Below are 15255 nucleotides of genomic sequence, written 5' to 3' on the forward strand. Positions count from 1 at the left end.
TGAATACACACCAGGACTGGGATGAAGGTGGTTTACTGTGAATACACACCAGGACTGGGGTAAAGGTGGTTCCGTTGAATACACACCAGGACTGGGGTAAAGGTGGTTTACTGTGAATACACACCAGGACTGGGGTAAAGGTGGTTTACTGTGAATACACACCAGGACTGGGATAAAGGTGGTTTACTGTGAATAGGACTGGGGTAAAGGTGGTTTCTGTGAATACACACCAGGACTGGGTAAAGGTGGTTTACTGTGAATACACACCAGGACTGGGGTAAAGGTGGTTTACTGTGAATACACACCAGGACTGGGATAAAGGTGGTTTACTGTGAATACACACCAGGACTGGCGTAAAGACGGTTCCCGTTGAATACACACCAGGACTGGGATAAAGGTGGTTTACTGTGAATACACACCAGGACTGGGATAAAGGTGGTTTACTGTGAATACACACCAGGACTGGGGTAAAGGTGGTTTCTTGTGAATACACACCAGGACTGGGGTAAAGGTGGTTTCTTGTGAATACACACCAGGACTGGGTAAAGGTGGTTTACTGTGAATACACACCAGGACTGGGATAAAGGTGGTTTACTGTGAATACACACCAGGACTGGGGTAAAGGCGGTTCCCGTTGAATACACACCAGGACTGGGTAAAGGTGGTTTACTGTGAATACACACCAGGACTGGGATAAAGGTGGTTTACTGTGAATACACACCAGGACTGGGGTAAAGGTGGTTTCTTGTGAATACACACCAGGACTGGGGTAAAGGTGGTTTCTGTGAATACACACCAGGACTGGGGTAAAGGTGGTTTCTTGTGAATACACACCAGGACTGGGGTAAAGGTGGTTTCTTGTGAATACACACCAGGACTGGGGTAAAGGTGGTTTCTGTGAATACACACCAGGACTGGGGTAAAGGTGGTTTCTGTGAATACACACCAGGACTGGGGTAAAGATGGTTTCTTGTGAATACACACCAGGACTGGGGTAAAGGTGGTTTACTGTGAATACACACTAGGACTGGGGTAAAGGTGGTTTCTTGTGAATACACACCAGGACTGGGGTAAAGGTGGTTTCTGTGAATACACACCAGGACTGGGGTAAAGGTGGTTTCTTGTGAATACACACCAGGACTGGGGTAAAGGTGGTTTCTTGTGAATACACACCAGGACTGGGGTAAAGGTGGTTTCTTGTGAATACACACCAGGACTGGGGTAAAGGTGGTTTCTGTGAATACACACCAGGACTGGGGTAAAGGTGGTTTCTTGTGAATACACACCAGGACTGGGGTAAAGGTGGTTTCTTGTGAATACACACCAGGACTGGGGTAAAGGTGGTTTCTGTGAATACACACCAGGACTGGGGTAAAGGTGGTTTCTTGTGAATACACACCAGGACTGGGGTAAAGGTGGTTTCTTGTGAATACACACCAGGACTGGGGTAAAGGTGGTTTCTTGTGATGAGGGAATCGCAGGTAGCTCATTTCAGCTAGTTGTTTGTGTCTTGTTATTGCTCAAATTAAAATCAAATATTATTTGTGACATGCGCAGAATACAACCGTGAAATGCTTTCTTACAAGGCCTTAAACAACAATGCAGTTCAAGAAATATAAATATTTACTAAATAAACTAAAGTTTAAAAAAATGTGGAGTAAGACAATAAAATTACATAACAATAACGAGGCTATATACAGGGGGTACCGGTACCGAGTCAATGTGCAGGGGTACAGGTTAGTCAAGGTAGTTTTTACATGTAGGTTGGAGTATATTGACTATGCATAGATAATAGACAGTGAGTTGCAGCAGTGTAAAAACAAAGGGGGGGAGGGTCAATGTAGATAGTCTGGGTAGCCATTTCATTACTTGTTCAGGTGTCTTATAGCTTTGGGGTCGAAGCTGTTAAGGAGCCTTTTGGACCTAGACTTGGTGCTCCGGTTCCGCTTGCCGTGCGGTAGCAGAGAGAACTATCTATGACTTCATTTACATTCCTGTGTCAATCATTTACATTCCTGTGTCAATCATTTACATTCCTGTGTCATTTGTTTTACTTCTGCCCGCCCCTCACCCTCCCCAATAGAGAATGATAGAGGCCTATAATGACCAAAAGGCGTTTTAGCATGGGTAGCACCGTTGAGGGCTTCCACCATGCCTTTGCCATTTTAATGTAGTCAAAGTACTCATCTGGTGGGGATTTCTACATGTTGTAGCCTCAATGGTGCTGCCCACAGTGTCATAAAAGCTATAATGGCACATATATAAATATGAGTCCTCTATCTATCTCTATTCTCTCTCTCTCTCTCTGCAAAGAGTCGCCCGTTAACCCTCAAACTACCGAATAGCCCTTTAAAAAGGTGGAAGTAAAATAATTACACCATTCCTTTGTGGACCGCCATAATATTAGAGAAGAAGAAGAGAGAATTACAGGTCGGTCAGAGCCTACGGTCAGAGTCAAAAGCGCAACAGAGCGGAGACACGATGTGGTACTTTCCTTCATTCTCCACAGAGACATGGACTCTGGTAGCGATACTATTTGCTATCTTCATGTGGTAAGTACCTTTCTATTAGAAAAGGTTACTAATCATGCTTGTACTAACCTGCTGTTGAGAAAAGGACAAAATGTCCTTAATATATCTACAGTAATAATGGAATGATAGTGTTTCACATTATTTTTTCCCAAAAATGTTATTTGGCCCACACACAATTTTATTCTAATGGTGAAGCTTTCTTATTGTTCAAAGAAAGACAGACTGTCTCTTGTGGTCAAATTGACTGGGGCCAGCAAATCTCTTGTGGTCAAATTGACTGGGGCCAGCAAATCTCTTGTTTTCAAATTGACTGGGGCCAGCAAATCTCTTGTTGTCAAATTGACTGGGGCCAGCAAATCTCTTGTTGTCAAATTGACTGGGGCCAGCAAATCTCTTGTTTTCAAATTGACTGGGGCCAGCAAATCTCTTGTTGTCAAATTGACTGGGGCCAGCAAATCTCTTGTTGTCAAATTGACTGGGGCCAGCAAATCTCTTGTTGTCAAATTGACTGGGGCCAGCAAATCTCTTGTTGTCAAATTGACTGGGGCCAGCAAATCTCTTGTTGTCAAATTGACTGGAGCCAGCAAATCTCTTGTTTTCACAACAAGATACATTTTTTTGTTGAATTGTTACACGTAGTACCTTTTAAGTTGAGAACATCACACAGTAGTAACATGTTCTGTTACAGCGTAAGCCTATAGGCAGTAAACTATACAGCTAAATACATTATATGTAAACATTACATAGCCAACAAGTATCTCAAGTAATGTATGTTGTGTTTTATATTGTATCTTGAGTGTATTATCTATACTTTAACTACTGTGATTTGAAATATTACTCTATATTCTATTATTACATTAACTAAATGAGAACGACTGCTCTCTCTCATTGAGGCCGACCGGGGTACTGCAGGCAATGTTTTCAGAAAGTAGCATCTCCCATTGTAGTCAATCTTAATGGTCAATATTAATGGATGTAAAAACAATTCCGAACACAATCATGTTACGAATACTTGCTTCTATTTCAGATTTATGTCCTTTAACCAATTATTTTTTATTAGAAACTGTGTGGTTCGAGCCCTGAATGCTGATTGGCTGAAAGCCATGGTATATCAGACCGCATACCATGGGTATGACAAAGCATTTATTTTTACTGCTCTAATTACGTTGGTAACCACTTTATAATAGCAATAAGGCAACTCTGGGGTTTGGGATGTATGGCCAATATACCACGCCTAATGGCCATGTCCTAGCACTCTGCGTTGCGTCGTGCAGAAGAACAGCCCTTAGCTGTGGTATATTATCCATATACAACACCCCCCGGGACCTTTTTGCTGAAATCACACACGTAAGGATAATATAGTGGCTGCTGGCAGCCTGCAGTACCCCTGTCGGCCATCAACTTGAGATACTCAATGAAGGGACAGCACTGAGCTAGCCTGCAACTTCACTTCCCTTGAGTGGCTCAAACTGCATACGATGTTTCCAAAAACTCCTCCATGAAGCAGGATGGCGACACACTAAAAAGACGGTTCCTGGTCTTCAAAAGGGCGACTGAGACTTCACGTTGGAAACAATTGGGTCGTTCCCCTCACTGAATATTTCTCTCTAACCCTATAATAAGGTATGGGTATGCACCTTATGGATTCTTCAAGAAACTCGGCATCCAGGGACCTAAACCTCTCCCCTTCATAGGGACGTTTTTAGAGTACAAAAGGGTGAGGTTACTATTACATTAATACTACTACTTCTGCTTTTGTGTAGTGTGTTGCTCGAACTCACTGGTGTCCATATAGTGTGACATGAGGACCATGAGGACTCAAGCTGATCTCCTCCCTTCTTTCACAGGGTCTCTTCATATTTGACAATGCCTGTTACCAGAAGTACGGCGATGTGTGGGGGTAGGTGTATGTGGGGGGGTAGGTGTGTGTGTGGGGTAGGTGTTTGTGTGTGGGGTAGGTGTTTGTATGTGGGGTAGGTGTTTGTGTGGGGGGCTGGTAGGTGCGGGGGGTTGGTGTGTGTGTGGGGGTAGGTGTTTGGGTGGGGGTAGAGGTGTGTGTGTGGGGGTAGGTGTGTGGGGGTGGGTAGGTGTGTGGGGGGGTAGGTGTGTGTGTGGGGGGTAGGTGTTTGTGTGTGGGGTAGGTGTTTGTATGTGGGGTAGGTGTTTGTGTGGGGGCTGGTGTGTGCGGGGGGTTTGGTGTGTGTGGGGGTAGGTGTTTGGGTGGGGGTAGAGGTGTGTGTGTGGGGGTAGGTGTGTGGGGGTGGGTAGGTGTGTTGGGGGTAGGTGTGTGTGGGGGGTGTGTGTGTGGGGGTGGGTAGGTGTGTGGGGGGTAGGTGTGTGTAGGGGGAGGTAGGTGTGTGGGGGGGGTAGAGTGTGTGTGGGAGTAGGTGTTTGGGTGGGGGTAGAGGTGTGTATGCGGGGGTAGGTGTGTGGGGGTGGGTAGGTGTGTGGGGGGGTAGGTGTGTGTGGGGGGTAGGTGTGTGGGGGTGGGTAGGTGTGTGGGGGGTAGGTGTGTGTGGGGGGGTAGAGTGTGTGGGGGGGATAGGTGTGTGTGTGGGGGGTAGAGTGTATGTGGGGGATAGGTGTGTGTAGGGGGGATAGGTGTGTGTAGGGGGATAGGTGTGTGTAGGGGGGTAGAGTGTGTGTGGGGGGATAGGTGTGTGTAGGGGGGATAGGTGTGTGTAGGGGGATAGGTGTGTGTAGGGGGATAGGTGTGTGTAGGGGGATAGGTGTGTGTGGGGGTAGAGTGTGTGTGGGGGGATAGGTGTGTGTGTGGGGCGGTAGAGTGTATGTGGGGGATAGGTGTGTGTGGGGGGATAGGTATGTGGGGGATAGGTGTGTGTGTGGGGGTAGGTGTGTGGGGGGATAGGGTGTGTGGGGGGTAGGTATGTGGGGGGATAGGTGTGTGTGTGGGGGGATAGGTGTGTGTAGGGGGATAGGTGTGTGTAGGGGGTAGGTGTGTGGGGGTGGGTAGGTGTGTTGGGGGGTAGAGTGTGTGTGGGGGGTAGGTGTGTGGGGGTGGGTAGGTGTGTGGGGGGTAGAGTGTGTGTGGGGGGGATAGGTGTGTGTAGGGGGATAGGTGTGGGGGGGGTAGAGTGTGTGTGGGGGTGGGTAGGTGTGTGGGGGGTAGAGTGTGTGTGGGGGATAGGTGTGTGTGTGGGGGGTAGAGTGTATGTGGGGGGTAGGTGTGTGTGTGGGGGGTAGAGTGTGTGTGGGGGGATAAGTGTGTGTGTGGGGGGTAGAGTGTATGTGGGGGGTAGGTGTGTGTGTGGGGGGGGTAGAGTGTATGTGGGGGGATAGGTGTGTGTAGGGGGGTGCGTTTGTACAAGTATAGGGGAACTATGTTTTCAATGCTCTGGTGAATTATTTATAATTCTGGCTCTTTTAATCATTCTTAGTATTTAGTAGTTATTTTAGTATTTTGTCATTCTTTTAGGTTATTTGATGGGAGACTGCCCATAATGGGTGTGATGGACACAGCCATGATCAAAACCATCCTGGTGAAGGAATGTTACTCTGTGTTTACCAACAGACGGGTAAGCAGAAATACCCAAACAACCCTAACCTCTCTAACCTTCAGTCCTGATCCTAACCTCTCGAACATGTGTGTGGTCAGGACTTTGGGTTGAACGGGGAGCTCCACGACGCTGTAACAACCGTAGAAGACGATGAGTGGAGGAGAATCCGCAGCACTCTGTCTCCCTCCTTCACCAGTGGACGACTCAAAGATGTAAAGACACACGTACATGAATGTACACACACAGCACTCAGGGGTTGTGGAGCCTCTCTAGAGTACATCTAGTGGCGTATACATCCAGCCTCTATAGAGTATGTTTAGTGGAGTATACATCCAGTCTCTATAGAGTACGTCTAGTGGAATATACATCCAGCCTCTTTAGAGTACGTCTAGTGGAGTTTACATCCAGTCTCTATAGAGTATGTCTAGTGGAGTTTACATCCAGCCTCTATAGAGTATGTTTAGTGGAGTATACATCCAGTCTCTATAGAGTACGTCTAGTGGAATATACATCCAGCCTCTTTAGAGTACGTCTAGTGGAGTTTACATCCAGTCTCTATAGAGTATGTCTAGTGGAGTTTACATCCAGTCTCTATAGAGTACGTCTAGTGGAGTATACATCCAGTCTCTATAGAGTACGTCTAGTGGAGTATACATCCAGTCTCTATAGAGTACGTCTAGTGGAGTATACATCCAGCCTCTATAGAGTACGTCTAGTGGAATATACATCCAGCCTCTATAGAGTATGTCTGGTGGAGTATACATCCAGTCTCTATAGAGTACGTCTAGTGGAGTATACATCCAGCCTCTATAGAGTATGTCTGGTGGAGTATACATCCAGTCTCTATAGAGTACGTCTAGTGGAGTTTACATCCAGTCTCTATAGAGTACGTCTAGTGGAGTATACATCCAGTCTCTATAGAGTACGTCTAGTGGAGTATACATCCAGTCTCTATAGAGTACGTCTAGTGGAATATACATCCAGCCTCTATAGAGTATGTCTGGTGGAGTATACATCCAGTCTCTATAGAGTATGTCAAGTGGAATATACATCCAGCCTCTATAGAGTACGCCTAGTGGAGTATACATCCAGCCTCTATAGAGTACGTCTAGTGGAGTATACATCCAGCCTCTATAGAGTACATCTAGTGGAGTATACATCCAGTCTTTATAGAGTACGTCTAGTGTAATATACATCCAGCCTCTATAGAGTACGTCTAGTGGAGTATACATCCAACCTCTTTAGAGTATGTCTAGTGGAATATACATCCAGCCTCTATCGAGTATGTCTAGTGGAGTATACATCCAGTCTCTATAGAGTATGTCTAGTGGAGTATACATCCAGTCTCTATAGAGTACGTCTAGTGGAGTATCCATCCAGACTCTATAGAGTATGTCTAGTGGAATATACATCCAGCCTCTATAGAGTATGTCTGGTGGAGTATACATCCAGCCTCTATAGAGTATGTCTAGTGGAGTATACATCCAGTCTCTATAGAGTACGTCTAGTGGAGTATCCATCCAGTCTCTATAGAGTACGTCTAGTGGAGTATACATCCAGCCTCTATAGAGTATGTCTAGTGGAGTATACATCCAGTCTCTATAGAGTACGTCTAGTGGAATATACATCCAGTCTCTATAGAGTACGTCTAGTGGAATATACATCCAGACTCTATAGAGTATGTCTAGTGGAGTATACATCCAGCCTCTATAGAGTACGTCTAGTGGAGTTTTCCATCCAGCCTCTATAGAGTATGTCTAGTGGAGTATACATCCAGCCTCTATAGAGTATGTCTAGTGGAGTATACATCCAGCCTCTATAGAGTACGTCTAGTGGAGTATACATCCAGCCTCTATAGAGTACGTCTAGTGGAGTATACATCCAGCCTCTATAGAGTACGTCTAGTGGAGTATCCATTCAGTCTCTATAGAGTACGTCTAGTGGAGTATACATCCAGCCTCTATAGAGTATGTCTAGTGGAGTATACATCCAGCCTCTATAGAGTACATCTCGTGGAGTATACATCCAGCCTCTATAGAGTACATCTAGTGGAGTATACATCCAGCCTCTATAGAGTACATCTAGTGGAGTATACATCCAGCCTCTATAGAGTATGTCTAGTGGAGTTTACAACCAGCCTCTATAGAGTATGTCTAGTGGAGTTTACAACCAGCCTCTATAGAGTACGTCTAGTGGAGTATACATCCAGCCTCTATAGAGTATGTCTAGTGGAGTTTACAACCAGCCTCTATAGAGTACGTCTAGTGGAGTATACAACCAGCCTCTATAGAGTACGTCTAGTGGAGTATACATCCAGCATCATTGAGAAAGCTGTTGACCTGGGCTCCCTATATCCAGCCCTGAGAAAAGATGAGCTTCAGAATCCAGGATGCAGAACAAATGTGAGAATATGTCTAGTGTAGCAAGACTATATGTATCTTATTTTTTGACAGATGTTCATGATAATGACTCAACACTCCAGAAACCTGGTGAAGTTTCTGCAGAAGAAGGTGGACACTGACGAGGTCCTGGAAGTTAAAGAGTGAGTATGGGTAATGCAGTTTGTTAAATGCGCGAATGAGGCAGTAACATTACATCTTTCTCATGCATTTTATTGTGTGTGTGTGTGTTTCCCAGAATCTTTGGGGCCTACAGTATGGACGTGGTGGCAAGTAGCGCGTTCAGTGTTGACATTGATTCTATCAACCAACCCAACGATCCCTTAGTCGTCAACGTAAAGAAACTACTCAAATTCAACCTGTTAAATCCTCTCCTAATCTTAGTAGGTAAGCTGTGCGCGTGTGTGAACATAATGTAGTCCCTGTATCTCTCTGATGTAGTCAAAAACGAATGACGTGCCTTTGTAGTCTTTGTATCTCTCTGATGTAGCCTTGTTAATTAAGCAACATATTTTTCATTTCCATGTACAGTGTAAATTGCCACTCTTTTCTTTTATTAATTCCTCATCTCTTCTTGTTTCCTCATTTCAATGATCTTCTCTCCTGTCTCCTCCTCTTCTGTTACTTCTCTCCTTCTCTCACTCCAGTGTTGTTCCCGTTTATGCGTCCGCTCCTGGAAATGTGTAATGTCTCTTTCCTACCTGCTGGTGCTATGAAATTCTTCTATTCCTTCCTGAGGAAGATCAAAGCAGAGAGGAGCAAGAATGTACACAATGTGAGCTACAAGCCTTAACCATAACCACCTACCCTAAACCTAACTACCTACCCTAAACCTAACCACCTACCCTTAACCTAACCACCTTTCCTTAACCATAACCACCTACCCTAAACCTAACCACCTACCCTAAACCTAACCACCTACCCTTAACCTAACCACCTACCCATAACCATAACCACCTACCCTTAACCATAACCACCTACCCTTAACCTAACCACCTACCCTTAACCTAACAACCTACCCTAAACCATAACCACCTACCCTTAACCTAACCACCTACCCTAAACCTAACCACCTACCCTTAACCTAACCACCTACCCTAAACCTAACCACCTACCCTTAACCATAACCACCTACCCTAAACCTAACCACCTACCCTTAACCTAACCACCTACCCTAAACCATAACCACCTACCCTTAACCTAACCACCTACCCTAAACCTAACCACCTACCCTTAACCTAACCACCTACCCTAAACCTAACCACCTACCCTTAACCTAACCACCTACCCTAAACCTAACCTATCCTGATGCCTCGTCACTTCAAACTGCATGGGCTCTACGGTGCAACCATTTTACTCACATATGCTCCTAAATATTTAGCTGTGCAACCTGGAATTTTGTATTTAGGAGCACCAGCACCCATGGCAAAAATGAAGGATTCTAGCTTTAATATCAGAAATATTTTTCACTTGTGTTCCTAAATTTCTTTGTGTACGCCTAGATTTTCAACTTAGGCGCACACAAGCTCCCTGTAAAAAAGGTCAGCTTAGAGCCTACCTTACTATCTCGTACCCCTGCACTTGATATGGTATGGGTTCTCCCTGTATATAGCTTAATTCTTGTGTATTTTATTACTCGTGTTGCTATTTTTATATTTATTCAACTATAAATAAACTAACTAACTAACTTAATTATATTTAACTCTATCATTGGGACGGGCTCATAAGCAACAATTTCATGGCAAGGTCTATGTGACAAATACAATTTGATTTAATTTAATTTCCACCCCAACCATACCCCAGTCAGTACTAGGCATAAACCCCAAACCTTATCCTCATCATGATTAATGATAAGTGTGGTGTTTGGTTTGGCCCTTCAGACCAGAGTGGACTTAATGCAGCTGATGGTGGACTCTCAGATCCCACAGGACCACAGGTCCAAGGAGGCTGCACACAAAGGTAAGTAACTCAAAATCATGGACAGGGGTGACAACGGTCATTTTGTGGTTCGTTCTGCGCTATTGTGTTGTGGTTCTCTCTGTACAACCTAATCTCAGAGTGTTTCATATTATTCTACCATTCAAAAGTTTGGGGTCACTTAGAAATGTCCTTGTTTTTGTCCATTAAAATAACCTCAAATTGATCATAAATACAGTGTAGACATTGTTAATGTTGTAAATGACTATTGTAGCTGGATTTTTAATGGAATATCTACGTAGGCGTACAGAGGCCCATTATCAGCAACCATCACTCCTGTGTTCCAAAGGCACGTTGTGTTAGCTAATCCAAGTTTATAACTTTGAATGGCTAATTGATCATTAGAAAACCCTTTTGCAACATCTCAGTTGTCCTGATTAAAGAAGCAATACAAGCAATAAAAGAAGCAATAAAACTGTCCTTCTCTAGACTTGTTGAGTATCTGGAGCACAAGTCAAATGTGCCGTTTTATAGCCAATCCCATGCTGTTCTACACATTTTGCAATGAAGTTTATAGAATTTAGCATTGCTATAGCTAATTTCCTGCTATTCTACACGCGGCTGAGATAAAAGACCCTGAAAGCCCCCCGCCTTGCAGGGGCTGCTGGGGTGTGTGGTATGCCAGTGTTGATTGATTCATGAATGAATTAATTAATTAATCTTATGCTACACAAAGATAAATAACATACATTTTTCTAAACTAATCCAATCTGTTAGTTGGATTTATTGCACCCATTACTGAAATGGTAGGTCCAGTTTAGATGGAATCTGAATAGAGATTGTGGGAATCCACTTCGGATGAAATTCCAATAGGATTTAAACATCACTTAGCAAGCCAGCATAATGTGACTTGATGCTGGTCACTAGTGTCCAACACACAGCGAATACTGGACACCAGCAAAAAACACAGCAAATGCTGATCACCAGCAAAACCACAACAAAGGCTGGTCCCCAGCGAAAACACAATGAAGGATGGGATGCCAGCATAACCAACTAGACCATGCTGGTCAGACCAGTTTCACCAGCTAGATCATGCTGGTCTGCCAGCATAAGCAGCTAGACAATGTTTGTCAGCCAGCAGAACCCATTAGACCATGCTGGTCAGACCTGTTTGACCAGCATAGACAAGCAGAACCCAGCATGGAACAGCATAGACCAGCTTGAAATGTATGCTGGTCTAGATGTTTGGTTTTCAGCAGGGTTGAGCGATTGTGTTGTGGTTGTGTTCCAGGGCTGACGGACCATGAGATCCTGTCCCAGGCGTTGACATACATCTTTGGGGGCTATGAGACCAGCAGCAGCACACTAGGTTTCCTATCCTATAACCTGGCAACAAACCCTGACGTCCAGGCTGCCCTGCAGGATGAGATCGACCAAATCTTCCCCGACAAGGTGACCTCAAGCTGCTATTTTCACCCCATTCTGGAACTTTGAGGATTTATGACGTAGCCCCTCTAGTAATTAAATAGGATCTCGATGGCCAAAGGTCACTCAAGTCTTTCCCATGAAGGGTAGTGAAGTTGTGCCTGTCTCCCTGCAGGCTCCGCCCACCTATGAAGGGCTGATGCAGATGGAGTATCTGGACATGGTCATCAACGAGACCTTGCGGGTGTATCCCATCATCAGCCGGCTAGAGAGGGTTGCCAAGGCGACCGTGGAGGTGAATGGTGTGACCATCCCCAAGGGAACTGTTGTCATGATCCCAATCATGGTCCTTCACCACCACCCAACACACTGGCCCAAACCTGAAGTCTTCCGACCAGAGAGGTACGGTACATACAGTAACACTTGTCTCTGCTTTACGACTTGGTCGTTTCGCACAAAACTGGAATAAAAAACAGACCATGATGGCGCAGTGGTCGAAGGCACTGCATCACAGTGCTAGAGATTCTGGGTTGAAGCCCAGAATCTCTGTCGCAGGCTGGCTGCGACCAGGAGGCCCATTGGGTGGCTCACAATTGGCCCAGCGTCGTCCGGGTTAGGGAGGGTTTGGCCGGCAAAGATATCCTTGTCTCATTACGCACTAGCGACTCCTGTGGCAGGCCATGCGCAGTGCAAGCTGACCAGGTCGCCTTCTTGCATTGTGTCAAGAAGCAGTGCGGCTTGGTTGGGTTGTGTTTTGGAGGACGCGTGGCTCTCGACCTTCGCCTCTCCAGAGTCCGTAGGGGAGTTGCAGCGATGAGACAAGACTGTAACTACCAATTGGATACAATGAAATTGGGGAGAAAAAAGGGGTAAAAAAAAATTACAAAATGAACCATCTACCAAACATCCTTCCTCCATATGACTTTTTGGTGTATTATATTTTGAAAAAGTAATGTATTCAATTTCATAAAGAACCAAAAAGTCATGGTCTGTTGTTTAATGTGGAACGACCCAAACTCTTGGCTCTACTCTATCCTACTGTACTCTACCAAAGTAAAGAACAAATAGTCTCCTCTACTGAGTCCTACTACACAGTTACTGAACACTAGCAATTATAGAGACTGTGGAGTTACTGACCACTACTATTTATAGTCTGTAGAGTTACTGACCACTACTAGTTATAGAGTCTGTAGAGATACTGACCACTACTCTAGTTATAGAGTCTGTAGAGTTACTGACCACTACTCTAGTCATAGAGTCTGTAGTTACTGACCACTACTAGTTGTAGAGTCTGTAGAGTTACTGACCACTACTAGTTATAGAGTCTGTAGAGTTACTGACCACTACTAGTTATAGAGTCTGTAGAGATACTGACCACTACTCTAGTTATAGAGTCTGTAGAGTTACTGACCACTACTCTAGTCATAGAGTCTGTAGTTACTGACCACTACTAGTTGTAGAGTCTGTAGAGTTACTGACCACTACTAGTTATAGAGTCTGTAGAGTTACTGACCACTACTCTAGTTATAGAATCTGTAAAGTTACTGACCACTACTCTAGTCATAGAGTCTGTAGAGTTACTGACCACTACTCTAGTTATAGAGTCTGTAGAGTTACTGACCACTACGAGTTATAGAGTCTGTAGAGTTATTGACCACTACTCTAGCTATAGAGTCTGTAGAGTTGCTGACCACTACTAGTTATAGAGTCTGTAGAGTTATTGACCACTACTCTAGCTATAGAGTGTGTAGAGTTGCTGACCACTACTCTAGTTAGTCTGTAGAGTTACTGACCACTGACCACTACTCTCGTTATAGTGTCTAGAGTTACTGACCACTTATTGTTACTCTCTGTAGAGTTACTGACCACTACTAGTTATAGAGTCTGTAGAGTTACTGACCACTACTCTAGTTATAGAGTCTGTATAGTTACTGACCACTACTCTAATTATAAAGTCTGTAGAGTTACTGACCACTACTAGTTATAGCGTCTGTATAGTTACTGTCCACTGCTCTAGTTATAGTCTGTATAGTTACTGTCCACTTGTTAAGCAGAGTGACACAGGGGAACCCAAGAGCAGACTCAGATGAGGAAACAGGGATGAATGAACCAAAATATGTTTTTTTTTTACACAGGGATATGGAGTGCAAATCCGGTAACTCGGATGAGTTGCAGAAAAAACAGATGTGGAGACTGAGTTTGGAGTTAGCTGAGTAGAACAGGGTAAACAGGTCCTGACGGGATTCTAATGTAGTGGTGGTGAGTAAAATCCAGAGCAAGGTAGTTGGGTGGTAAGATGTGGAATGGGAGACAGGTGCCAGAGACAGAGTGGTAAATGAGCAGAGATTACGATCTGGCAGAGTGGAAGTGGCAAGACTGAGTATTTGTAGAGGTCTTGATTATGGAACAGGTTGCAGCTGGTAGGGATCTGCTCTGACTCCAACACACCTGTCTCCAAACACACAATCACACAGAGAGGGAGAGAGAGTGTGCAGGGGGAGTAACTGCAGGTCAAGAAGACACCAGAGGGCGTTGCAGAAGCAGATGTGACACATCTACTAGATATAGAGTCTGTAGAGTTGCTGACCACTACTCTAGCTAAATATTCTGTAGCATTGCTGAACACTACTCTAGTTAAATATTCTGTAGCATTGCTGAACACTACTCTAGTGTTGGACACAGTGCTGAATGCTACTTTGATCTGAACACTCCTCTGTCCTCAGGTTCAGTAAGGAGAACAGAGAGAACATTGATCCCTACACCTTCCTTCCGTTTGGGATGGGGCCCAGGAACTGTATCGGCATGAGATTCGCCCTCCAGACCATTAAGCTGGTGACAGTAGAGATCCTCCAGAGCTTCAGTTTTGTCACCTGCAAGGAGACAGAAGTGAGATTACTGATCGTCTCAATGGGATTTTTGGTGTGCTTGAGTCTTTGTGTGTATGCGTGCAAGTTTTTGAATATGTTGGTGTTGAATGTTTGCTTGTGATGGCTTATCTTTGTGTTGTTGACTGTAGTAGCTGTTTGGGTGAACTTAGTTTCTCAAAACAGAATTAAACCGTAACTGATTACATTGAGAGACTGCGTGGTGCTGTTTTCATATCGGTTTTTATATTGACTTCCTGGATGTGTCCTCAGGTTCCTCTGGAGCTGTTTGACAACGGCTTCCTCACCCCAACGAAGCCCATCAAGCTGAAGCTGGTCCCCCGTGTTGTGGCCCCCAGCCAGGATTGAGAGGAGAGGCACGGGTATACAGGACACTACCCTGTTAGTCTAGCCAAGTCGGTTTCTGCTTCAGTCAAACATGGTTGGCATGGCAATGAGTAAATTGTCTAAAGGGCAAGGCAACCTTCCTATTGAGGTATGGAAGGGATCACCTTAGACTCATTGATATTACAGGCTTACCCTCTGGAATTAGTACAATTCATTGATTTTATAGTGAAGAAACTACCCAACTAGCTATATT

At 44.7% G+C, this 15255-nt stretch overlaps 1 protein-coding gene across 1 annotated transcript; it reads left to right on the top strand.

Annotated features, from left to right (window-relative positions):
* The first annotated feature begins 2245 nt into the window (after nucleotides 1-2245).
* LOC118359571 (cytochrome P450 3A27-like) lies at nucleotides 2246-15239 on the top strand. Its single transcript, XM_052481807.1, has 13 exons — nucleotides 2246-2552; nucleotides 4155-4248; nucleotides 4379-4431; nucleotides 5968-6067; nucleotides 6148-6261; nucleotides 8503-8591; nucleotides 8687-8835; nucleotides 9096-9223; nucleotides 10329-10407; nucleotides 11657-11817; nucleotides 11966-12192; nucleotides 14514-14676; nucleotides 14928-15239. Exons 1-13 carry the CDS (start codon nucleotides 2482-2484, stop codon nucleotides 15021-15023), a joined length of 1524 nt encoding a protein of 507 aa, XP_052337767.1. The 5' UTR covers nucleotides 2246-2481; the 3' UTR covers nucleotides 15024-15239.
* The last annotated feature ends 16 nt before the right edge of the window (nucleotides 15240-15255 follow it).

The sequence above is a fragment of the Oncorhynchus keta genome, chromosome 27 (assembly GCF_023373465.1).
Source record: "Oncorhynchus keta strain PuntledgeMale-10-30-2019 chromosome 27, Oket_V2, whole genome shotgun sequence".
In the NCBI taxonomy this organism is placed as follows: domain Eukaryota; kingdom Metazoa; phylum Chordata; class Actinopteri; order Salmoniformes; family Salmonidae; genus Oncorhynchus; species Oncorhynchus keta.